The sequence below is a fragment of the Hemibagrus wyckioides genome, linkage group LG01 (assembly GCF_019097595.1).
Source record: "Hemibagrus wyckioides isolate EC202008001 linkage group LG01, SWU_Hwy_1.0, whole genome shotgun sequence".
NCBI classification, from domain to species: Eukaryota; Metazoa; Chordata; class Actinopteri; order Siluriformes; family Bagridae; genus Hemibagrus; species Hemibagrus wyckioides.
The window spans coordinates 1,199,991-1,222,490 of record NC_080710.1 but is presented as its reverse complement, the minus strand read 5'-3'; the positions used below and the strand labels follow the sequence as shown (position 1 = coordinate 1,222,490).

The 22,500-nt window shown below is 44.0% G+C and overlaps 1 protein-coding gene across 1 annotated transcript in view; it reads left to right on the top strand.

The window, feature by feature from the left end:
* Nucleotides 1-22,500, top strand: part of rap1gapl (RAP1 GTPase activating protein-like) — a 55,962-nt gene that overhangs the window by 3,802 nt on the left and 29,660 nt on the right. Inside the window, exons 5-8 of the mRNA XM_058416871.1 lie at nt 15,914-15,961; nt 16,120-16,317; nt 16,529-16,626; nt 16,742-16,820. Coding sequence (XP_058272854.1) covers nt 15,914-15,961; nt 16,120-16,317; nt 16,529-16,626; nt 16,742-16,820 — 423 coding nt within the window. The remainder of the gene's footprint in view (nt 1-15,913; nt 15,962-16,119; nt 16,318-16,528; nt 16,627-16,741; nt 16,821-22,500) is intronic.

The following is a 22,500-nucleotide window of genomic DNA, read 5'->3' as shown; positions in this document are numbered from 1 at the left end:
TATTGGTCAGTGTGTGTGTGAGAGAGAGAGTTTATTGGTCAGTGTGTGTGTTTGAGAGTTTATTGGTCAGTGTGTGTGTGAGAGAGAGAGTTTATTGGTCAGTGTGTGTGTTTGAGAGTTTATTGGTCAGTGTGTGTGAGAGAGAGTTTATTGGTCAGTGTGTGTGTGAGAGAGAGTGTATTGGTCAGTGTGTGTGAGAGAGTGTATTGGTCAGTGTGTGTGAGAGAGTGTATTGGTCAGTGTGTGTGAGAGAGTTTATTGGTCAGTGTGTGTGAGAGAGTGTATTGGTCAGTGTGTGTGAGAGAGTTTATTGGTCAGTGTGTGTGAGAGAGTGTATTGGTCAGTGTGTGTGAGAGAGAGTTTATTGGTCAGTGTGTGTGTGTGAGAGTTTATTGGTCAGTGTGTGTGTGTGAGAGTTTATTGGTCAGTGTGTGTGTGAGAGAGAGTGTATTGGTCAGTGTGTGTGAGAGAGAGTTTATTGGTCAGTGTGTGTGTGTGAGAGAGTTTATTGGTCAGTGTGTGTGTGCGAGAGTTTATTGGTCAGTGTGTGTCTGTGTGAGAGAGTTTATTGGTCAGTGTGTGTGTGAGAGAGAGAGTTTATTGGTCAGTGTGTGTGTGAGAGAGTTTATTGGTCAGTGTGTGTGTTTGAGAGTTTATTGGTCAGTGTGTGTGAGAGAGTTTATTGGTCAGTGTGTGTGTTTGAGAGTTTATTGGTCAGTGTGTGTGTGAGAGAGAGTTTATTGGTCAGTGTGTGTGTGAGAGAGAGTTTATTGGTCAGTGTGTGTGTGAGAGAGAGAGTTTATTGGTCAGTGTGTGTGTTTGAGAGTTTATTGGTCAGTGTGTGAGAGAGAGAGAGTTTATTGGTCAGTGTGTGTGTGTGAGAGTTTATTGGTCAGTGTGTGTGTGAGAGAGAGAGTTTATTGGTCAGTGTGTGTGTTTGAGAGTTTATTGGTCAGTGTGTGTGTGTGAGAGAGTTTATTGGTCAGTGTGTGTGAGAGAGAGTTTATTGGTCAGTGTGTGTGTGAGAGAGAGTTTATTGGTCAGTGTGTGTGTGAGAGAGTTTATTGGTCAGTGTGTGTGAGAGAGTTTATTGGTCAGTGTGTGTGAGAGAGTTTATTGGTCAGTGTGTGTGAGAGAGTTTATTGGTCAGTGTGTGTGAGAGAGTTTATTGGTCAGTGTGTGTGTGAGAGAGTTTATTGGTCAGTGTGTGTGAGAGAGTGTATTGGTCAGTGTGTGTGAGAGAGTTTATTGGTCAGTGTGTGTGAGAGAGTTTATTGGTCAGTGTGTGTGAGAGAGTGTATTGGTCAGTGTGTGTGAGAGAGTTTATTGGTCAGTGTGTGTGAGAGAGTGTATTGGTCAGTGTGTGTGAGAGAGTTTATTGGTCAGTGTGTGTGAGAGAGTGTATTGGTCAGTGTGTGTGAGAGAGTTTATTGGTCAGTGTGTGTGAGAGAGTGTATTGGTCAGTGTGTGTGAGAGAGAGTTTATTGGTCAGTGTGTGTGTGTGAGAGTTTATTGGTCAGTGTGTGTGTGTGAGAGTTTATTGGTCAGTGTGTGTGTGAGAGAGAGTTTATTGGTCAGTGTGTGTGAGAGAGAGAGTTTATTGGTCAGTGTGTGTGTGTGAGAGTTTATTGGTCAGTGTGTGTGTGAGAGAGAGTTTATTGGTCAGTGTGTGTGTTTGAGAGTTTATTGGTCAGTGTGTGTGTGTGTGAGAGAGTTTATTGGTCAGTGTGTGTGTGAGAGAGAGAGTTTATTGGTCAGTGTGTGTGTGAGAGAGTTTATTGGTCACTGTGTGTGTTTGAGAGTTTATTGGTCAGTGTGTGTGAGAGAGAGTTTATTGGTCAGTGTGTGTGTTTGAGAGTTTATTGGTCAGTGTGTGTGTGAGAGAGAGTTTATTGGTCAGTGTGTGTGTGAGAGAGAGTTTATTGGTCAGTGTGTGTGTGAGAGAGAGAGTTTATTGGTCAGTGTGTGTGTTTGAGAGTTTATTGGTCAGTGTGTGTGTGAGAGAGAGAGTTTATTGGTCAGTGTGTGTGTTTGAGAGTTTATTGGTCAGTGTGTGTGAGAGAGAGTTTATTGGTCAGTGTGTGTGTGAGAGAGAGTGTATTGGTCAGTGTGTGTGAGAGAGTGTATTGGTCAGTGTGTGTGAGAGAGTGTATTGGTCAGTGTGTGTGAGAGAGTTTATTGGTCAGTGTGTGTGAGAGAGTGTATTGGTCAGTGTGTGTGAGAGAGTTTATTGGTCAGTGTGTGTGAGAGAGTGTATTGGTCAGTGTGTGTGAGAGAGAGTTTATTGGTCAGTGTGTGTGTGTGAGAGTTTATTGGTCAGTGTGTGTGTGAGAGAGAGTGTATTGGTCAGTGTGTGTGAGAGAGAGTTTATTGGTCAGTGTGTGTGTGTGAGAGTTTATTGGTCAGTGTGTGTGTGCGAGAGTTTATTGGTCAGTGTGTGTGTGTGTGAGAGAGTTTATTGGTCAGTGTGTGTGTGAGAGAGAGAGTTTATTGGTCAGTGTGTGTGTGAGAGAGTTTATTGGTCAGTGTGTGTGTTTGAGAGTTTATTGGTCAGTGTGTGTGAGAGAGTTTATTGGTCAGTGTGTGTGTTTGAGAGTTTATTGGTCAGTGTGTGTGTGAGAGAGAGTTTATTGGTCAGTGTGTGTGTGAGAGAGAGTTTATTGGTCAGTGTGTGTGTGAGAGAGAGAGTTTATTGGTCAGTGTGTGTGTTTGAGAGTTTATTGGTCAGTGTGTGTGTTTGAGAGTTTATTGGTCAGTGTGTGTGTGTGAGAGAGTTTATTGGTCAGTGTGTGTGAGAGAGAGTTTATTGGTCAGTGTGTGTGTGAGAGAGAGTTTATTGGTCAGTGGGTGTGTGAGAGAGTTTATTGTCAGTGTGTGTGTGAGAGAGTTTATTGGTCAGTGTGTGTGAGAGAGTGTATTGGTGTGGGTGTGTGAGAGAGTTTATTGGTCAGTGTGTGTGTGAGAGAGTTTATTGGTCAGTGTGGGTGTGAGAGAGTTTATTGGTCAGTGTGTGTGAGAGAGTGTATTGGTCAGTGTGTGTGAGAGAGTTTATTGGTCAGTGTGTGTGAGAGAGTGTATTGGTCAGTGTGTGTGAGAGAGTTTATTGGTCAGTGTGTGTGAGAGAGTGTATTGGTCAGTGTGTGTGAGAGAGTTTATTGGTCAGTGTGTGTGAGAGAGTGTATTGGTCAGTGTGTGTGAGAGAGTTTATTGGTCAGTGTGTGTGAGAGAGTGTATTGGTCAGTGTGTGTGAGAGAGAGTTTATTGGTCAGTGTGTGTGTGTGAGAGTTTATTGGTCAGTGTGTGTGTGTGAGAGTTTATTGGTCAGTGTGTGTGTGAGAGAGAGTTTATTGGTCAGTGTGTGTGAGAGAGAGAGTTTATTGGTCAGTGTGTGTGTGTGAGAGTTTATTGGTCAGTGTGTGTGTGAGAGAGAGTTTATTGGTCAGTGTGTGTGTTTGAGAGTTTATTGGTCAGTGTGTGTGTGAGAGAGAGTTTATTGGTCAGTGTGTGTGAGAGAGAGAGTTTATTGGTCAGTGTGTGTGTGTGAGAGTTTATTGGTCAGTGTGTGTGTGAGAGAGAGTTTATTGGTCAGTGTGTGTGTTTGAGAGAGAGAGTTTATTGGTCAGTGTGTGTGTGTGTGAGAGAGTTTATTGGTCAGTGTGTGTGTGAGAGAGAGAGTTTATTGGTCAGTGTGTGTGTGAGAGAGTTTATTGGTCAGTGTGTGTGTTTGAGAGTTTATTGGTCAGTGTGTGTGAGAGAGTTTATTGGTCAGTGTGTGTGTTTGAGAGTTTATTGGTCAGTGTGTGTGTGAGAGAGAGTTTATTGGTCAGTGTGTGTGTGAGAGAGAGAGTTTATTGGTCAGTGTGTGTTTGAGAGAGTTTATTGGTCAGTGTGTGTGTGCGAGAGAGTTTATTGGTCAGTGTGTGTGTGCGAGAGAGTTTATTGGTCAGTGTGTGTGTGAGAGAGAGTTTATTGGTCAGTGTGTGTGTGAGAGAGAGTTTATTGGTCAGTGTGTGTGAGAGAGTTTATTGGTCAGTGTGTGTGTGAGAGAGAGTTTATTGGTCAGTGTGTGTGTGAGAGAGAGTTTATTGGTCAGTGTGTGTGTGAGAGAGAGAGTTTATTGGTCAGTGTGTGTGTTTGAGAGTTTATTGGTCAGTGTGTGTGTGAGAGAGAGTTTATTGGTCAGTGTGTGTGTTTCAGAGTTTATTGGTCAGTGTGTGTGTGAGAGAGAGTTTATTGGTCAGTGTGTGTGTGAGAGAGAGTTTATTGGTCAGTGTGTGTGTGAGAGAGAGAGTTTATTGGTCAGTGTGTGTGTGAGAGAGTTTATTGGTCAGTGTGTGTGTGAGAGAGAGTTTATTGGTCAGTGTGTGTGTTTGAGAGTTTATTGGTCAGTGTGTGTGTGAGAGAGAGTTTATTGGTCAGTGTGTGTGTGAGAGAGAGTTTATTGGTCAGTGTGTGTGTGAGAGAGAGAGTTTATTGGTCAGTGTGTGTGTGAGAGAGTTTATTGGTCAGTGTGTGTGTGAGAGAGAGTTTATGGGTCAGTGTGTGTGTGAGAGAGAGAGTTTATTGGTCAGTGTGTGTGTGAGAGAGAGAGTTTATTGGTCAGTGTGTGTGTTTGAGAGTTTATTGGTCAGTGTGTGTGAGAGAGAGTTTATTGGTCAGTGTGTGTGTGAGAGAGAGTTTATTGGTCAGTGTGTGTGAGAGAGTTTATTGGTCAGTGTGTGTGTGTGAGAGAGAATTTATTGGTCAGTGTGTGTGTGAGAGAGAGAGTTTATTGGTCAGTTTGTGTGTTTGAGAGAGTTTATTGGTCAGTGTGTGTGTGCGAGAGAGTTTATTGGTCAGTGTGTGTGTGCGAGAGAGTTTATTGGTCAGTGTGTGTGTGAGAGAGAGTTTATTGGTCAGTGTGTGTGTGAGAGAGAGTTTATTGGTCAGTGTGTGTGTGAGAGAGAGTTTATTGGTCAGTGTGTGTGAGAGAGAGAGTTTATTGGTCAGTGTGTGTGTTTGAGAGTTTATTGGTCATTGTGTGTGTGAGAGAGAGTTTATTGGTCAGTGTGTGTGTTTGAGAGTTTATTGGTCAGTGTGTGTGTTTGAGAGTTTATTGGTCAGTGTGTGTGTGAGAGAGAGAGTTTATTGGTCAGTGTGTGTTTGAGAGTTTATTGGTCAGTGTGTGTGAGAGAGAGAGTTTATTGGTCAGTGTGTGTGTTTGAGAGTTTATTGGTCAGTGTGTGTGTTTGAGAGTTTATTGGTCAGTGTGTGTGTGAGAGAGAGAGTTTATTGGTCAGTGTGTGTTTGAGAGAGAGAGTTTATTGGTCAGTGTGTGTGTGAGAGAGTTTATTGGTCAGTGTGTGTGTGAGAGAGAGAGTTTATTGGTCAGTGTGTGTGAGAGAGTTTATTGGTCAGTGTGTGTGAGAGAGAGTTTATTTGTCAGTGTGTGTGTGAGAGAGAGAGTTTATTGGTCAGTGTGTGTGAGAGAGAGTTTATTGGTCAGTGTGTGTGTGAGAGAGAGAGTTTATTGGTCAGTGTGTGTGAGAGAGAGAGTTTATTGGTCAGTGTGTGTGTTTGAGAATTTATTGGTCAGTGTGTGTGTGAGAGAGAGAGTTTATTGGTCAGTGTGTGTGTTTGAGAGTTTATTGGTTAGTGTGTGTGAGAGAGAGAATTTATTGGTCAGTGTGTGTGTGAGAGAGAGAGTTTATTGGTCAGTGTGTGTGTGAGAGAGAGAGTTTATTGGTCAGTGTGTGTGAAAGAGTTTATTGGTCAGTGTGTGTGTGAGAGAGTTTATTGGTCAGTGTGTGTGAGAGAGTTTATTGGTCAGTGTGTGTGAGAGAGTTTATTGGTCAGTGTGTGTGAGAGAGTTTATTGGTCAGTGTGTGTGAGAGAGTTTATTGGTCAGTGTGTGTGAGAGAGTTTATTGGTCAGTGTGTGTGTGAGAGAGTTTATTGGTCAGTGTGTGTGAGAGAGTTTATTGGTCAGTGTGTGTGAGAGAGTTTATTGGTCAGTGTGTTTGAGAGAGTTTATTGGTCAGTGTGTGTGTGAGAGAGTTTATTGGTCAGTGTGTGTGAGAGAGTTTATTGGTCAGTGTGTGTGAGAGAGTTTATTGGTCAGTGTGTGTGAGAGAGTTTATTGGTCAGTGTGTGTGAGAGAGTTTATTGGTCAGTGTGTGTGAGAGAGTTTATTGGTCAGTGTGTGTGTTTGAGAGAGAGTTTATTGGTCAGTGTGTGTGTTTGAGAGTTTATTGGTCAGTGTGTGTGTGAGAGAGAGTTTATTGGTCAGTGTGTGTGAGAGAGAGTTTATTGGTCAGTGTGTGTGTGAGAGAGTTTATTGGTCAGTGTGTGTGTGAGAGAGTTTATTGGTCAGTGTGTGTGTTTGAGAGTTTATTGGTCAGTGTGTGTGTTTGAGAGTTTATTGGTCAGTGTGTGTGTTTGAGAGTTTATTGGTCAGTGTGTGTGTGAGAGAGTTTATTGGTCAGTGTGTGTGAGAGAGAGAGTTTATTGGTCAGTGTGTGTGTGAGAGAGAGAGTTTATTGGTCAGTGTGTGTGTGAGAGAGTTTATTGGTCAGTGTGTGTGTGAGAGAGTTTATTGGTCAGTGTGTGTGTTTGAGAGTTTATTGGTCAGTGTGTGTGTTTGAGAGTTTATTGGTCAGTGTGTGTGTTTGAGAGTTTATTGGTCAGTGTGTGTGTGAGAGAGTTTATTGGTCAGTGTGTGTGAGAGAGAGAGTTTATTGGTCAGTGTGTGTGTGAGAGAGAGAGTTTATTGGTCAGTGTGTGTGTGAGAGAGTTTATTGGTCAGTGTGTGTGTGAGAGAGAGTTTATTGGTCAGTGTGTGTGTGAGAGAGTTTATTGGTCAGTGTGTGTGTTTGAGAGTTTATTGGTCAGTGTGTGTGTTTGAGAGAGAGTTTATTGGTCAGTGTGTGTGTTTGAGAGAGAGTTTATTGGTCAGTGTGTGTGTGAGAGAGAGAGTTTATTGGTCAGTGTGTGTGTGAGAGAGAGTTTATTGGTCAGTGTGTGTGAGAGAGAGTTTATTGGTCAGTGTGTGTGTGAGAGAGTTTATTGGTCAGTGTGTGTGAGAGAGTTTATTGGTCAGTTTGTGTGAGTGAGAGTTTATTGGTCAGTGTGTGTGTGAGAGTTTATTGGTCAGTGTGTGTGTGTGAGAGTTTATTGGTCAGTGTGTGTGAGAGAGTTTATTGGTTAGTGTGTGTGTGTGAGAGAGAGTTTATTGGTCAGTGTGTGTGTTTGAGAGTTTATTGGTCAGTGTGTGTGTGAGAGAGAGAGTTTATTGGTCAGTGTGTGTGTGAGAGAGAGTTTATTGGTCAGTGTGTGTGAGAGAGAGTTTATTGGTCAGTGTGTGTGTGAGAGAGTTTATTGGTCAGTGTGTGTGAGAGAGTTTATTGGTCAGTTTGTGTGAGTGAGAGTTTATTGGTCAGTGTGTGTGTGAGAGTTTATTGGTCAGTGTGTGTGTGAGAGTTTATTGGTCAGTGTGTGTGTGAGAAAGAGAGTTTATTGGTCAGTGTGTGTGTTTGAGAGTTTATTGGTCAGTGTTTGTGTTTGAGAGTTTATTGGTCAGTGTGTGTGTGAGAGAGAGAGTTTATTGGTCAGTGTGTGTGAGAGAGAGAGTTTATTGGTCAGTGTTTGTGTTTGAGAGTTTATTGGTCAGTGTGTGTGTGAGAGAGTTTATTGGTCAGTGTGTGTGTGAGAGAGTTTATTGGTCAGTCTGTGTGAGAGAGTGTATTGGTCAGTGTGTGTGAGAGAGTTTATTGGTCAGTGTGTGTGAGAGATTGTATTGGTCAGTGTGTGTGAGAGAGTTTATTGGTCAGTGTGTGTGAGAGAGTGTATTGGTCAGTGTGTGTGAGAGAGTTTATTGGTCAGTGTGTGTGAGAGAGTGTATTGGTCAGTGTTTTTGAGAGAGAGAGAGTTTATTGGTCAGTGTGTGTGAGAGAGAGTTTATTGGTCAGTGTGTGAGAATTTATTGGTCAGTGTGTGTGAGAGAGTTTATTGGTCAGTGTGTTTGAGAGAGAGAGAATTTATTGGTCAGTGTGTGAGAGAGAGTTTATTGGTCAGTGTGTGTGAGAGAGTTTATTGGTCAGTGTGTGTGTGAGAGAGAGAATTTATTTGTCTGTGTGTTTGAGAGAGAGAGTTTATTGGTCAGTGTGTGTGTGTGAGAGTTTATTGGTCAGTGTGTGTGTGAGAGAGTTTATTGGTCAGTGTGTGTGTGAGAGAGTTTATTGGTCAGTGTGTGTGAGAGAGTGTATTGGTCAGTGTGTGTGAGAGAGTGTATTGGTCAGTGTGTGTGAGAGAGTTTATTGGTCAGTGTGTGTGAGAGAGTTTATTGGTCAGTGGGTGTGTGAGAGAGTTTATTGGTCAGTGTGTGTGAGAGAGTTTATTGGTCAGTGTGTGTGAGAGAGTTTATTGGTCAGTGTGTGTGAGAGAGTTTATTGGTCAGTGTGTGTGAGAGAGTTTATTGGTCAGTGTGTGTGAGAGAGTGTATTGGTCAGTGTGTGTGAGAGAGTTTATTGGTCAGTGGGTGTGTGAGAGAGTTTATTGGTCAGTGTGTGTGTGAGAGAGTTTATTGGTCAGTGTGTGTGAGAGAGTGTATTGGTCAGTGTGTGTGAGAGAGTTTATTGGTCAGTGTGTGTGAGAGAGTGTATTGGTCAGTGTGTGTGAGAGAGAGTTTATTGGTCAGTGTGTGTGTGTGAGAGTTTATTGGTCAGTGTGTGTGAGAGAGAGTTTATTGGTCAGTGTGTGTGTGTGAGAGTTTATTGGTCAGTGTGTGTGAGAGAGAGAGTTTATTGGTCAGTGTGTGTGTGAGAGAGAGTTTATTGGTCAGTGTGTGTGAGAGAGAGTTTATTGGTCAGTGTGTGTGTGTGAGAGAGTTTATTGGTCAGTGTGTGTGTGAGAGAGAGAGTTTATTGGTCAGTGTGTGTGTGAGAGAGTTTATTGGTCAGTGTGTGTGTGAGAGAGAGAGTTCATTGGTCAGTGTGTGTGAGAGAGTTTATTGGTCAGTGTGTGTGTGAGAGAGAGAGTTTATTGGTCAGTGTGTGTGTGAGAGAGTTTATTGGTCAGTGTGTGTGAGAGAGTTTATTGGTCAGTGTGTGTGTGAGAGAGTTTATTGGTCAGTGTGTGTGAGAGAGAGTTTATTGGTCAGTGTGTGTGAGAGAGAGTTTATTGGTCAGTGTGTGTGAGAGAGAGTTTATTGGTCAGTGTGTGTGAGAGAGAGTTTATTGGTCAGTGTGTGTGTGAGAGAGAGAGTTTATTGGTCAGTGTGTGTGTGAGAGTTTATTGGTCAGTGTGTGTGAGAGAGTTTATTGGTCAGTGTGTGTGTGAGAGAGTTTATTGGTCAGTGTGTGTGTGAGAGAGAGTTTATTGGTCAGTGTGTGTGAGAGAGAGTTTATTGGTCAGTGTGTGTGTGAGAGAGAGAGTTTATTGGTCAGTGTGTGTGTGAGAGAGAGTTTATTGGTCAGTGTGTGTGAGAGAGAGTTTATTGGTCAGTGTGTGTGTGAGAGAGAGAGTTTATTGGTCAGTGCGTGTGTTTGAGAGAGTTTATTGGTCAGTGTGTGTGTTTGAGAGAGTTTATTGGTCAGTGTGTGTGTGAGAGAGTTTATTGGTCAGTGTGTGTGTGAGAGAGAGTTTATTGGTCATTGTGTGTGAGAGAGAGTTTATTGGTCAGTGTGTGTGAGAGAGAGTTTATTGGTCAGTGTGTGTGAGAGAGAGTTTATTGGTCAGTGTGTGTGTTTGAGAGTTTATTGGTCAGTGTGTGTGTTTGAGAGTTTATTGGTCAGTGTGTGTGTGAGAGAGAGTTTATTGGTCAGTGTGTGTGTTTGAGAGTTTATTGGTCAGTGTGTGTGTTTGAGAGTTTATTGGTCAGTGTGTGTGTGAGAGAGTTTATTGGTCAGTGTGTGTGTGAGAGAGAGAGTTTATTGGTCAGTGTGTGTGTGAGAGAGAGAGTTTATTGGTCAGTGTGTGTGTGAGAGAGTTTATTGGTCAGTGTGTGTGTGAGAGAGAGTTTATGGGTCAGTGTGTGTGTGAGAGAGAGAGTTTATTGGTCAGTGTGTGTGTTTGAGAGTTTATTGGTCAGTGTGTGTGTTTGAGAGAGAGTTTATTGGTCAGTGTGTGTGTGAGAGAGTTTATTGGTCAGTGTGTGTGCGAGAGAGAGTTTATTGGTCAGTGTGTGTGAGAGAGAGTTTATTGGTCAGTGTGTGTGAGAGAGAGAGTTTATTGTTCAGTGTGTGTGTGAGAGAGTTTATTGGTCAGTGTGTGTGTTTGAGAGTTTATTGGTCAGTGTGTGTGCGAGAGAGAGTTTATTGGTCAGTGTGTGTGAGAGAGAGTTTATTGGTCAGTGTGTGTGAGAGAGAGAGTTTATTGTTCAGTGTGTGTGTGAGAGAGTTTATTGGTCAGTGTGTGTGTGAGAGAGTTTATTGGTCAGTGTGTGTGTTTGAGAGAGTGTATTGGTCAGTGTGTGTGTGAGAGAGAGAGTTTATTGGTCAGTGTGTGTGTTTGAGAGTTTATTGGTCAGTGTGTGTGTGAGAGAGAGTTTATTGGTCAGTGTGTGTGAGAGAGAGTTTATTGGTCAGTGTGTGTGAGAGAGAGAGTTTATTGTTCAGTATGTGTGTGAGAGAGTTTATTGGTCAGTGTGTGTGAGAGAGAGTTTATTGGTCAGTTTGTGTGAGTGAGAGTTTATTGGTCAGTGTGTGTGTTTGAGAGTTTATTGGTCAGTGTGTGTGTGAGAGAGTTTATTGGTCAGTTTGTGTGAGTGAGAGTTTATTGGTCAGTGTGTGTGTGAGAGTTTATTGGTCAGTGTGTGTGTGAGAGAGAGAGTTTATTGGTCAGTGTGTGTGTGAGAAAGAGAGTTTATTGGTCAGTGTGTGTGTGAGAGAGTTTATTGGTCAGTCTGTGTGTGAGAGAGAGAGTTTATTGGTCAGTGTGTGTGTGAGAAAGAGAGTTTATTGGTCAGTGTTTGTGTTTGAGAGTTTATTGGTCAGTGTGTGTGTGAGAGAGTTTATTGGTCAGTGTGTGTGTGAGAGTTTATTGGTCAGTGTGTGTGTGAGAGAGAGAGTTTATTGGTCAGTGTGTGTGTGAGAAAGAGAGTTTATTGGTCAGTGTTTGTGTTTGAGAGTTTATTGGTCAGTGTGTGTGTGAGAGAGTTTATTGGTCAGTGTGTGTGTGAGAGAGTTTATTGGTCAGTCTGTGTGAGAGAGAGTTTATTGGTCAGTGTGTGTGAGAGAGTTTATTGGTCAGTGTGTGTGAGAGAGTTTATTGGTCAGTGTGTGTGTGAGAGAGAGAGTTTATTGTTCAGTGTGTGTGTGAGAGAGTTTATTGGTCAGTGTGTGTGTTTGAGAGAGTGTATTGGTCAGTGTGTGTGTGAGAGAGAGAGTTTATTGGTCAGTGTGTGTGTTTGAGAGTTTATTGGTCAGTGTGTGTGTGAGAGAGAGTTTATTGGTCAGTGTGTGTGAGAGAGAGTTTATTGGTCAGTGTGTGTGTGAGAGAGTTTATTGGTCAGTGTGTGTGTGAGAGTTTATTGGTCAGTGTGTGTGTGAGAGAGAGAGTTTATTGGTCAGTGTGTGTGTGAGAAAGAGAGTTTATTGGTCAGTGTGTGTGTTTGAGAGTTTATTGGTCAGTGTTTGTGTTTGAGAGTTTATTGGTCAGTGTGTGTGAGAGAGAGAGTTTATTGGTCAGTGTTTGTGTTTGAGAGTTTATTGGTCAGTGTGTGTGTGAGAGAGTTTATTGGTCAGTGTGTGTGTGAGAGAGTTTATTGGTCAGTCTGTGTGAGAGAGTGTATTGGTCAGTGTGTGTGAGAGAGTTTATTGGTCAGTGTGTGTGATAGAGTTTATTGGTCAGTGTGTGTGAGAGAGTGTATTGGTCAGTGTGTGTGAGAGAGTTTATTGGTCAGTGTGTGTGAGAGAGAGTTTATTGGTCAGTGTGTGTGTGTGAGAGAGAGTTTATTGGTCAGTGTGTGTGTGAGAGTTTATTGGTCAGTGTGTGTGTGAGAGAGTTTATTGGTCAGTGTGTGTGAGAGAGTGTATTGGTGTGGGTGTGTGAGAGAGTTTATTGGTCAGTGTGTGTGAGAGAGAGAGTTTATTGGTCAGTGTGTGTGTTTGAGAGTGTATTGGTCAGTGTGTGTGAGAGAGTTTATTGGTCAGTGTGTGTGAGAGAGTTTATTGGTCAGTGTGTGTGTTTGAGAGTTTATTGGTCAGTGTGTGTGAGAGAGAGAGAGTTTATTGGTCAGTGTGTGTGTGTGAGAGAGAGTTTATTGGTCAGTGTGTGTGTGAGAGAGTTTATTGGTCAGTGTGTGTGTTTGAGAGAGTGTATTGGTCAGTGTGTGTGTGAGAGAGAGAGTTTATTGGTCAGTGTGTGTGTTTGAGAGTTTATTGGTCAGTGTGTGTGAGAGAGAGAGAGTTTATTGTTCAGTGTGTGTGTGAGAGAGTTTATTGGTCAGTGTGTGTGTGAGAGAGTTTATTGGTCAGTGTGTGTGTGAGAGAGAGAGTTTATTGTTCAGTGTGTGTGTGAGAGAGTTTATTGGTCAGTGTGTGTGTGAGAGAGTTTATTGGTCAGTGTGTGTGTGAGAGAGTTTATTGGTCAGTGTGTGTGTGAGAGTTTATTGGTCAGTGTGTGTGTGAGAGAGAGAGTTTATTGGTCAGTGTGTGTGTTTGAGAGTTTATTGGTCAGTGTGTGTGAGAGAGAGAGTTTATTGGTCAGTGTGTGTGTGAGAGTTTATTGGTCAGTGTGTGTGAGAGAGAGAGAGTTTATTGGTCAGTGTGTGTGTGAGAAAGAGAGTTTATTGGTCAGTGTTTGTGTTTGAGAGTTTATTGGTCAGTGTGTGTGAGAGAGAGAGTTTATTGGTCAGTGTTTGTGTTTGAGAGTTTATTGGTCAGTGTGTGTGTGAGAGAGTTTATTGGTCAGTGTGTGTGTGAGAGAGTTTATTGGTCAGTCTGTGTGAGAGAGTGTATTGGTCAGTGTGTGTGAGAGAGTTTATTGGTCAGTGTGTGTGAGAGAGTTTATTGGTCAGTGTGTGTGAGAGAGTGTATTGGTCAGTGTGTGTGAGAGAGCTTATTCGTCAGTGTGTGTGAGAGAGAGTTTATTGGTCAGTGTGTGTGTGTGAGAGTTTATTGGTCAGTGTGTGTGTGAGAGTTTATTGGTCAGTGTGTGTGTGAGAGAGAGTTTATTGGTCAGTGTGTGTGAGAGAGAGAGTTTATTGGTCAGTGTGTGTGTTTGAGAGTTTATTGGTCAGTGTGTGTGAGAGAGTTTATTGGTCAGTTTGTGTGAGAGAGTGTATTGGTCAGTGTGTGAGAGAGAGAGTTTATTGGTCAGTGTGTGTGTGAGAGAGTTTATTGGTCAGTGTGTGTGTGAGAGAGAGAGTTTATTGGTCAGTGTGTGTGAGAGAGAGAGTTTATTGGTCAGTGTGTGTGTGAGAGAGAGTTTATTGGTCAGTGTGTGTGTGTGAGAGAGAATTTATTGGTCAGTGTGTGTGTGAGAGAGAGAGTTTATTGGTCAGTGTGTGTGTGAGAGAGAGTTTATTGGTCAGTGTGTGTGTGTGAGAGAGAATTTATTGGTCAGTGTGTGTGTGAGAGAGAGAGTTTATTGGTCAGTGTGTGTGTGAGAGAGAGTTTATTGGTCAGTGTGTGTGTGTGAGAGAGAATTTATTGGTCAGTGTGTGTGTGAGAGAGAGAGTTTATTGGTCAGTGTGTGTGTGAGAGAGAGAGTTTATTGGTCAGTGTGTGTGTGAGAGAGTTCATTGGTCAGTGTGTGTGTGAGAGAGAGAATTTATTGGTCAGTGTGTGTGTGAGAGAGAATTTATTGGTCAGTGTGTGTGAGAGAGAGAGTTTATTGGTCATTGTGTGTGTGAGAGTGAGTTTATTGGTCAGTGTGTGTGTGAGAGAGAGAATTTATTGGTCAGTGTGTGTGTGAGAGAGAATTTATTGGTCAGTGTGTGTGTGAGAGAGAATTTATTGGTCAGTGTGTGTGAGAGAGAGAGTTTATTGGTCATTGTGTGTGTGAGAGTGAGTTCATTGGTCAGTGTGTGTGTGAGAGAGAGAATTTATTGGTCAGTGTGTGTGTGAGAGAGAATTTATTGGTCAGTGTGTGTGAGAGAGAGAGAATTTATTGGTCAGTGTGTGTGTGAGAGAGTTTATTGGTCAGTTTGTGTGAGAGAGAGAGTTTATTTGTCAGTGTGTGTGTGTGAGAGAGTTTATTGGTCAGTGTGTGTGAGAGAGAGTTTATTGGTCAGTGTGTGTGAGAGAGTTTATTGGTCAGTGTGTGTGTGTGAGAGAGTTTATTGGTCAGTGTGTGTGAGAGAGAGTTTATTGGTCAGTGTGTGTGTGTGAGAGTTTATTGGTCAGTGTGTGTGAGAGAGAGTTTATTGGTCAGTGTGTGAGAGAGAGAGTTTATTGGTCAGTGTGTGTGTTTGAGAGTTTATTGGTCAGTGTGTGTGAGAGAGAGTTTATTGGTCAGTGTGTGTGAGAGAGAGTTTATTGGTCAGTGTGTGTGTGAGAGAGAGAATTTATTGGTCAGTGTGTGTGTGAGAGAGAGTTTATTGGTCAGTGTGTGTGTTTGAGAGAGTTTATTGGTCAGTGTGTGTGTGAGAGAGTTTATTGGTCAGTGTGTGTGTGAGAGAGAGTTTATTGGTCAGTGTGTGTGTTTGAGAGAGTTTATTGGTCAGTGTGTGTGTGAGAGAGTTTATTGGTCAGTGTGTGTGTGAGAGAGAGAGTTTATTGGTCAGTGTGTGTGTTTGAGAGTTTATTGGTCAGTGTGTGTGAGAGAGAGTTTATTGGTCAGTGTGTGTGTGAGAGAGAGAGTTTATTGGTCAGTGTGTGTGTGAGAGAGAGAGTTTATTGGTCAGTGTGTGTGTGAGAGAGTTTATTGGTCAGTGTGTGTGTGAGAGAGAGAGTTCATTGGTCAGTGTGTGTGTGAGAGAGTTTATTGGTCAGTGTGTGTGAGAGAGAGTTTATTGGTCAGTGTGTGTGTGAGAGAGAGAGTTTATTGGTCAGTGTGTGTGAGAGAGAGAGTTTATTGGTCAGTGTGTGTGTGAGAGAGAGAGTTTATTGGTCAGTGTGTGTGTTTGAGAGTTTATTGGTCAGTGTGTGTGTGAGAGAGAGAGTTTATTGGTCAGTGTGTGTGAGAGAGAGAGTTTATTGGTCAGTGTGTGTGTGAGAGAGAGAGTTTATTGGTCAGTGTGTGTGTTTGAGAGTTTATTGGTCAGTGTGTGTGAGAGAGAGTTTATTGGTCAGTGTGTGTGTGAGAGAGAGAGTTTATTGGTCAGTGTGTGTGTGAGAGAGAGAGTTTATTGGTCAGTGTGTGTGTGAGAGAGTTTATTGGTCAGTGTGTGTGTGAGAGAGAGAGTTCATTGGTCAGTGTGTGTGTGAGAGAGTTTATTGGTCAGTGTGTGTGAGAGAGAGTTTATTGGTCAGTGTGTGTGTGAGAGAGAGAGTTTATTGGTCAGTGTGTGTGAGAGAGAGAGTTTATTGGTCAGTGTGTGTGAGAGAGTTTATTGGTCAGTGTGTGTGTGAGAGAGTTTATTGGTCAGTGTGTGTGAGAGAGTTTATTGGTCAGTGTGTGTGAGAGAGAGAGTTTATTGGTCAGTGTGTGTGTGAGAGAGAGAGTTTATTGGTCAGTGTGTGTGTGAGAGAGTTTATTGGTCAGTGTGTGTGTGAGAGAGAGTTTATTGGTCAGTGTGTGTCTGAGAGAGAGAGTTTATTGGTCAGTGTGTGTGTTTGAGAGTTTATTGGTCAGTGTGTGTGTGAGAGAGAGAGTTTATTGGTCAGTGTTTGTGTTTGAGAGAGAGTTTATTGGTCAGTGTGTGTGTGAGAGAGAGAGTTTATTGGTCAGTGTGTGTGTGTGTGAGAGTTTATTGGTCAGTGTGTGTGTGAGAGAGAGAGTTTATTGGTCAGTGTGTGTGTTTGAGAGTTTATTGGTCAGTGTGTGTTTTACAGGGCAGCAGGTTAGATGAGCAGCGCTGTGAGTTTCCTCCACCATTTAAAGTAGGTCCACTTCATCACCTGCTTTATTTCAGAGGAAATGTTTAGTGTTGTTTTCACGTAAACCTCAGAGAGTTCATGATCTGTAGAAGTTCTGATGGATATTTACACCATTCTGTGTGTGTGTGTGTGTCTGATCCGCATCGTCGGGTGTCTGCTAGTCGCGGTTGTTGAGGATAGGGGACGGTCTGCCCCTCATTCTGCCCCCGAAATCTGGAGGCTACTGGATGGACCCTCCTCTAGACAGACGTGTGGAGACGAGTCCCACTTCACCCAGTCCCTCCTTCGGCCTGGAGACCTATGACATCATGGAGCGAGACAGCGAGGCCAAGATCTACCAGGAGTTTTTCAGACACAGGGTCAGAACATCTCCCACCTTCACTAGCTAGTGCTATAATGTCCAGATGATCTCGCATGCTAACTGCAGGTCTGGTCATTCCTCTGACCTCCTGATGGTTTGAAGAGGGATCAGGACTAAACAGGATGTAGTGATTTGTGAGACAGGAAGTTGTTCTGCCTTACACTCCTGAATCATTCAGATTAATGCCAGTGTTTCTTTTCCTCCCTCAGTACCATCACTCCTTCACTGCAGTCGATCCCTCACTCGGGGCACTCGTTCTCTCCGTCTGTCTAGAGGAGGAGGAGAACCGTCTGAGGGTCATTCTCAGGTCAGATCTGTCTGTCTCTCTTTCAAACTGTCTCTTACTATCTCTCTCTCTCTCACACACACACACACACACACACACATACACACACACACACACACTGTCTTCTCCTCTTTAGGATGAACGAGTGCTCTCTGCACGCCACCTTCTCCATCTTTCTCTTCCAGAACTTTCCTACAGCTGTGGAGCTCGCAAAGGTATGAAAGATGAACTGTACACTCTGACACGTGTGACCATCTTATTGGTTCATCGTATTTTAGTGAGAGTGAGAGTGTGTGTGAGAGCTGAGGGTGAGAGTGAGATCTGAAAGTGAGTGAGAGTGAGTGAACGTGTCAGTGAGAGCTAAGAGTGAGAGCTGAGAGCGAGTGAGAATGTAACAGTGAGTGAGAGAGAGTGAGAGTGAGTGAGAGTGTGAGTGAGTGAGAGCTGAGTGAGTGAGAGTAAGAGTGAGTGAGAGTGTGAGAGTGAGTGAGTGAGTGAGTGAGTGAGAGGTGAGAGTAAGAGTGAGTGTGTGAGTGAGTGAGAGAGTGAGTGAGAGTGTTTGTGAGTGAGTGAGTGAGTGAGAGTGTGAGTGAGAGTGAGTGAGTGAGTGAGTGAGTGAGTGAGTGAGTGAGAGTGTGAATGAAAGTGAGTGTGTGTGAGTGTGTGAGTGAGTGAGAGAGTGAGTGAGAGTGTGTGTGAGTGAGTGAGAGCTGAGTGAATGAGAGGTGAGAGTAAGAGTGTGTGTGAGTGAGTGAGAGAGTGAGTGAGAGTGTGTGTGAGTGAGTGAGTGAGTGAGTGAGTAAGAGTGTGAGTGAGTGAGAGAGTGAGTGAGAGTGTGTGTGAGTGAGTGAGTGAGTGAGAGAGTGAGTGAGAGGTGAGAGTGAGTGAGTGAGTTAGAGTGTGAGTGAATGTGTGTGAGTGAGTGAGTGAGAGGTGAGAGTAAGAGTGAGTGTGTGAGTGAGTGAGAGGTGAGAGTAAGAGTGAGTGAGTGAGTGTGTGAGTGAGAGGTTAGAGTAAGAGTGAGTGAGTGAGTGTGAGTGAGAGGTTAGAGTAAGAGTGAGTGAGTGTGTGAGTGAGTGAGTGAGTGAGTGTGTGAGTGAGAGGTTAGAGTAAGAGTGAGTGAGTGAGTGTGTGAGTGAGTGAGTGAGTGAGAGGTGAGAGTAAGAGTGAGTGAGTGAGTGTGAGTGAGAGGTTAGAGTAAGAGTGAGTGAGTGTGTGAGTGAGTGAGTGAGTGTGTGAGTGAGAGGTTAGAGTAAGAGTGAGTGAGTGAGTGTGTGAGTGAGTGAGTGAGTGAGTGAGTGAGTGAGAGGTGAGAGTAAGAGTGAGTGAGTGAGTGTGTGAGTGAGTGAGTGAGTGAGTGAGTGAGTGAGTGAGAGGTTAGAGTAAGAGTGAGTGAGTGAGTGTGTGAGTGAGTGAGTGAGTGAGTGAGAGGTGAGAGTAAGAGTGAGTGAGTGAGTGTGTGAGTGAGTGAGTGAGTGAGTGAGAGGTGAGAGTAAGAGTGAGTGAGTGAGTGAGTGAGTGAGAGGTGAGAGTAAGAGTGAGTGTGTGAGTGAGTGTGTGAGTGAGTGAGAGAGTGAGAGGTGAGAGTAAGAGTGAGTGAGTGAGTGAGTGAGTGAGAGGTGAGAGTAAGAGTGAGTGTGTGAGTGAGTGTGTGAGTGAGTGAGTGAGTAAGAGTGTGAGTGAGTGAGAGAGTGAGTGAGTGAGTGAGTGAGAGTGTGTGTGAGTGAGTGAGTGAGTAAGAGTGAGTGAGAGTGTGTGTGAGTGAGTGAGTGAGTGAGTGAGTAAGAGTGAGTGAGAGTGTATGTGAGTGAGTGAGTGAGTGAGTGAGTAAGAGTGAGTGAGTTAGAGTATGAGTGAGTGAGTGAGTGTGAGTGAGTGAGTGAGTGAGTGAGTGAGTGAGTGAGTGAGTAAGAGTGAGTGAGAGTGTGTGTGAGTGAGTGAGTGAGTGAGTGAGTGAGTAAGAGTGAGTGAGTTAGAGTGTGAGTGAGTGAGTGAGTGAGAGTGTGAGTGAGTGAGTGAGAGTGTGAGTGAGTGAGTGAGTGAGTGAGTGAGTGAGTAAGAGTGAGTGAGAGAGTGAGTGAGTGTGTGTGAGTGAGTGAGAGTGAGTTAGAGTGTGATTGAGTGAGTGAGTAAGAGTGAGTGAGTGAGTAAGTGTGAGTTAGAGTGAGTGAGTGAGTGTGAGTGAGTGAGTGAGAGTGTGAGTGAGAGTGTGAGTGAGTGAGTGAGTGAGAGTGTGAGTGAGTGAGTAAGAGTGAGTGAGAGTGTGTGAGTGAGTGAGTGAGTGAGTGAGTTAGAGTGTGAGTGAGTGAGTGAGAGTGTGAGTGAGTGAGTGAGTGAGTAAGAGTGAGTGAGAGTGTGTGTGAGTGAGTGAGTGAGTGAGTAAGAGTGAGTGAGAGTGTGTGTGAGTGAGTGAGTGAGTGAGTGAGTGAGTAAGAGTGAGTGAGTTAGAGTGTGAGTGAGTGAGTGAGAGTGTGAGTGAGTGAGTGAGTGAGTGAGTAAGAGTGAGTGAGAGTGTGTGTGAGTGAGTGAGTGAGAGTGTGAGTGAGTGAGTGAGTGAGAGTGTGAGTGAGTGAGTGAGTGTGTGTGAGTGAGTGAGAGTGAGTTAGTGTGATTGAGTGAGTGAGTAAGAGTGAGTGAGTGAGTAAGAGTGAGTTAGAGTGAGTGAGTGAGTGTGAGTGAGTGAGTGAGTGAGAGTGTGAGTGAGAGTGTGAGTGAGTGAGTGAGTGAGTGAGAGTGTGAGTGAGTGAGTGTGAGTGAGTGAGAGTGTGAGTGAGTGAGTGTGAGTGAGTGAGAGTGTGAGTGAGTAAGAGTGAGTTAGAGCGTGAGTGAGTGAGTGAGTGAGTGAGTAAGAGTGAGTGTGAGTAAGAGTGAGTGAGAGTGTGAGTGAATGAGAGTGTGAGTGAGTGAGTGAGTGTGTGAGTGATTGAGTGAGAGTGAGTTAGAGTGTGAGTGAGTGAGTGAGTGAGTTAGAGTGTGAGTGAGTGAGAGTGTGAGTGAGTGAGTGAGTGTGTGAGTGAGTGAGTGAGTGAGTGTGTGAGTGAGTAAGAGTGAGTTAGAGCGTGAGTGAGTGAGTGAGAGAGAGTGTGAGTGAGTGAGTGAGTGAGTGAGTAACAGTGAGTGTGAGTGAGTGAGAGTGTGAGTAAGAGTGAGTGAGAGTGTGAGTGAATGAGTGTGAGTGAGTGAGTGAGTGAGTGTGTGAGTGAGTGAGTAAGAGTTAGTTAGAGTGTGAGTGAGTGAGTGAGTGAGTGAGTGAGTGAGTAAGATTGAGTGAGAGAGTGAGTGAGAGGTGAGAGTGAGTGAGTGAGTGAGTTAGAGTGTGAGTGAGTGTGTGTGAGTGAGTGAGAGGTGAGAGGTGAGAGTAAGAGTGAGTGAGTGAGTGAGAGGTGAGAGTAAGAGTGAGTGAGTGAGTGTGTGAGTGAGTGAGTGAGTGAGAGGTGAGAGTAAGAGTGAGTGAGTGAGTGAGTGTGTGAGTGAGTGAGTGAGTGAGAGGTTAGAGTAAGAGTGAGTGAGTGAGTGTGTGAGTGAGTGAGTGAGTGAGTGAGAGGTGAGAGTAAGAGTGAGTGAGTGTGTGAGTGAGTGAGTGAGTGAGAGGTGAGAGTAAGAGTGAGTGTGTGAGTGAGTGTGTGAGTGAGTGAGAGAGTGAGTGAGTGAGTAAGAGTGTGAGTGAGTGAGAGAGTGAGTGAGTGAGTGAGTGAGTGAGAGTGTGTGTGAGTGAGTGAGTAAGAGTGAGTGAGAGTGTGTGTGAGTGAGTGAGTGAGTGAGTAAGAGTGAGTGAGTTAGAGTGTGAGTGAGTGAGTGAGAGTGTGAGTGAGTGAGTGAGAGTGTGAGTGAGTGAGTAAGAGTGAGTGAGAGAGTGAGTGAGTGTGTGTGAGTGAGTGAGAGTGAGTTAGAGTGTGATTGAGTGAGTGAGTAAGAGTGAGTGAGTGAGTAAGTGTGAGTTAGAGTGAGTGAGTGAGTGAGTGTGAGTGAGTGAGAGTGTGAGTGAGTGAGTGTGAGTGAGTGAGAGTGTGAGTGAGTAAGAGTGAGTTAGAGCGTGAGTGAGTGAGTGAGTGAGTGAGTGAGTAAGAGTGAGTGTGAGTGAGTGAGAGTGTGAGTAAGAGTGAGTGAGAGTGAGTGAATGAGAGTGTGAGTGAGTGAGTGAGTGTATGAGAGTGAGTAAGAGTGAGTTAGAGTGTGAGTGAGTGAGTGAGTTAGAGTGTGAGTGAGTGAGAGTGTGAGTGAGTGAGTGAGTGAGTGTGTGAGTGAGTGTGTGAGTGAGTAAGAGTGAGTTAGAGCGTGAGTGAGTGAGTGAGTGAGTGAGTGAGTGAGTGAGAGTGTGAGTGAGTGAGTAAGAGTGAGTGTGAGTGAGTGAGAGTGTGAGTAAGAGTGAGTGAGAGTGTGAGTGAATGAGAGTGTGAGTGAGTGAGTGAGTGTGTGAGTGAGTGAGTAAGAGTTAGTTAGAGTGTGAGTGAGTGAGTGAGTGAGTAAGAGTGAGTGTGAGTGAGTGAGAGAGTGAGTGAGTGAGAGTGTGAGTGAGTGAGTAAGAGTAAGTTAGAGTGTGAGTGAGTGAGAGTGTGAGTGAGTGAGTGAGTAAGAGTGAGTTAGAGTGTGAGTGAGTGAGAGTGTGAGTGAGTGAGTAAGAATGAGTTAGAGTGTGAGTGAGAGTGTGAGCGAGAGTGTGAGTGAGTGAGAGTGTGAGTGAGTGAGTGAGTAAGAGTGAGTTAGAGTGTGAGTGAGTGTGAGTGAGTGAGAGTGTGAGTGAGTGAGAGTGTGAGTGAGTGAGTGAGTGAGTAAGAGTAAGTTAGTGTGAGTGAGTGAGAGTGTGAGTGAGTGAGTGAGTGAGTAAGAGTAAGTTAGAGTGTGAGTGAGTGAGAGTGTGAGTGAGTTAGAGTGTGAGTGAGTGAGTGAGTAAGAGTGAGTTAGAGTGTGAGTGAGTGAGTGAGTGAGTAAGAGTGAGTTAGAGTGTGAGTGAGTGAGTGAGTAAGAGTGAGTTAGAGTGTGAGTGAGTGAGAGTGTGAGTGAGTGAGTAAGAGTGAGTGAGTTAGAGTGTGAGTGAGTATGTGAGTGAGTGAGAGTGTGAGTGAGTGAGAGTGAGTTAGTGTGAGTGAGTGAGAGTGTGAGTGAGTGAGTAAGAGTGAGTTAGAGTGTGAGTGAGTGAGAATGTGAGTGAGTGAGAGTGTGAGTGAGTGAGAGTGTGAGTGAGTGAGTAAGAGTGAGTTAGAGTGTGAGTGAGTGAGTGGAGTGAGTGAGAGCTGAGTGAGTGAGAGTTGAGAGTAAGAGTGAGTGAGTGAGTGTGTGAGTGAGTGACAGAGTGAGAGTGTGTGTGAGTGAGTGAGTGAGTGAGTGAGTGAGTGAGAGTGTGAGTGAGTGAGTGAGTGAGAGTGTGAGTGAGTGAGTGAGTAAGAGTGAGTTAGTGTGAGTGAGTGAGTGAGAGTGTGAGTGAGTGAGAGTGTGAGTGAGTGAGTGAGTAAGAGTGAGTTATTGTGAGTGAGTGAGAGTGTGAGTGAGTGAGAGTGTGAGTGAGTGAGTGAGTAAGAGTGAGTGAGTGAGTGAGTGAGAGTGTGAGTGAGTGAAAGTGTGAGTGAGTGAGTGAGTAAGAGTGAGTTAGAGTGTGAGTGAGTGAGAGTGTGAGTGGGTGAGTGAGTGAGTAAGAGTGAGTTAGAGTGTGAGTGAGTGAGTGATTAAGAGTGAGTGAGTAAGAGTGAGTGAGAGTGTGAGTGAGTGAGTGAGTAAGAGTGAGTTAGCGTGTGAGTGAGTCAGTGAGTGAGTGAGTAAGAGTGAGTGAGTGAGAGTGTGAGTGAGTGAGTAAGAGTGAGTTAGAGTGTGAGTGAGTGAGAATGTGAGTGAGTGAGAGTGTGAGTGAGTGAGAGTGTGAGTGAGTGAGTAAGAGTGAGTTAGAGTGAGTGAGAGTGTGAA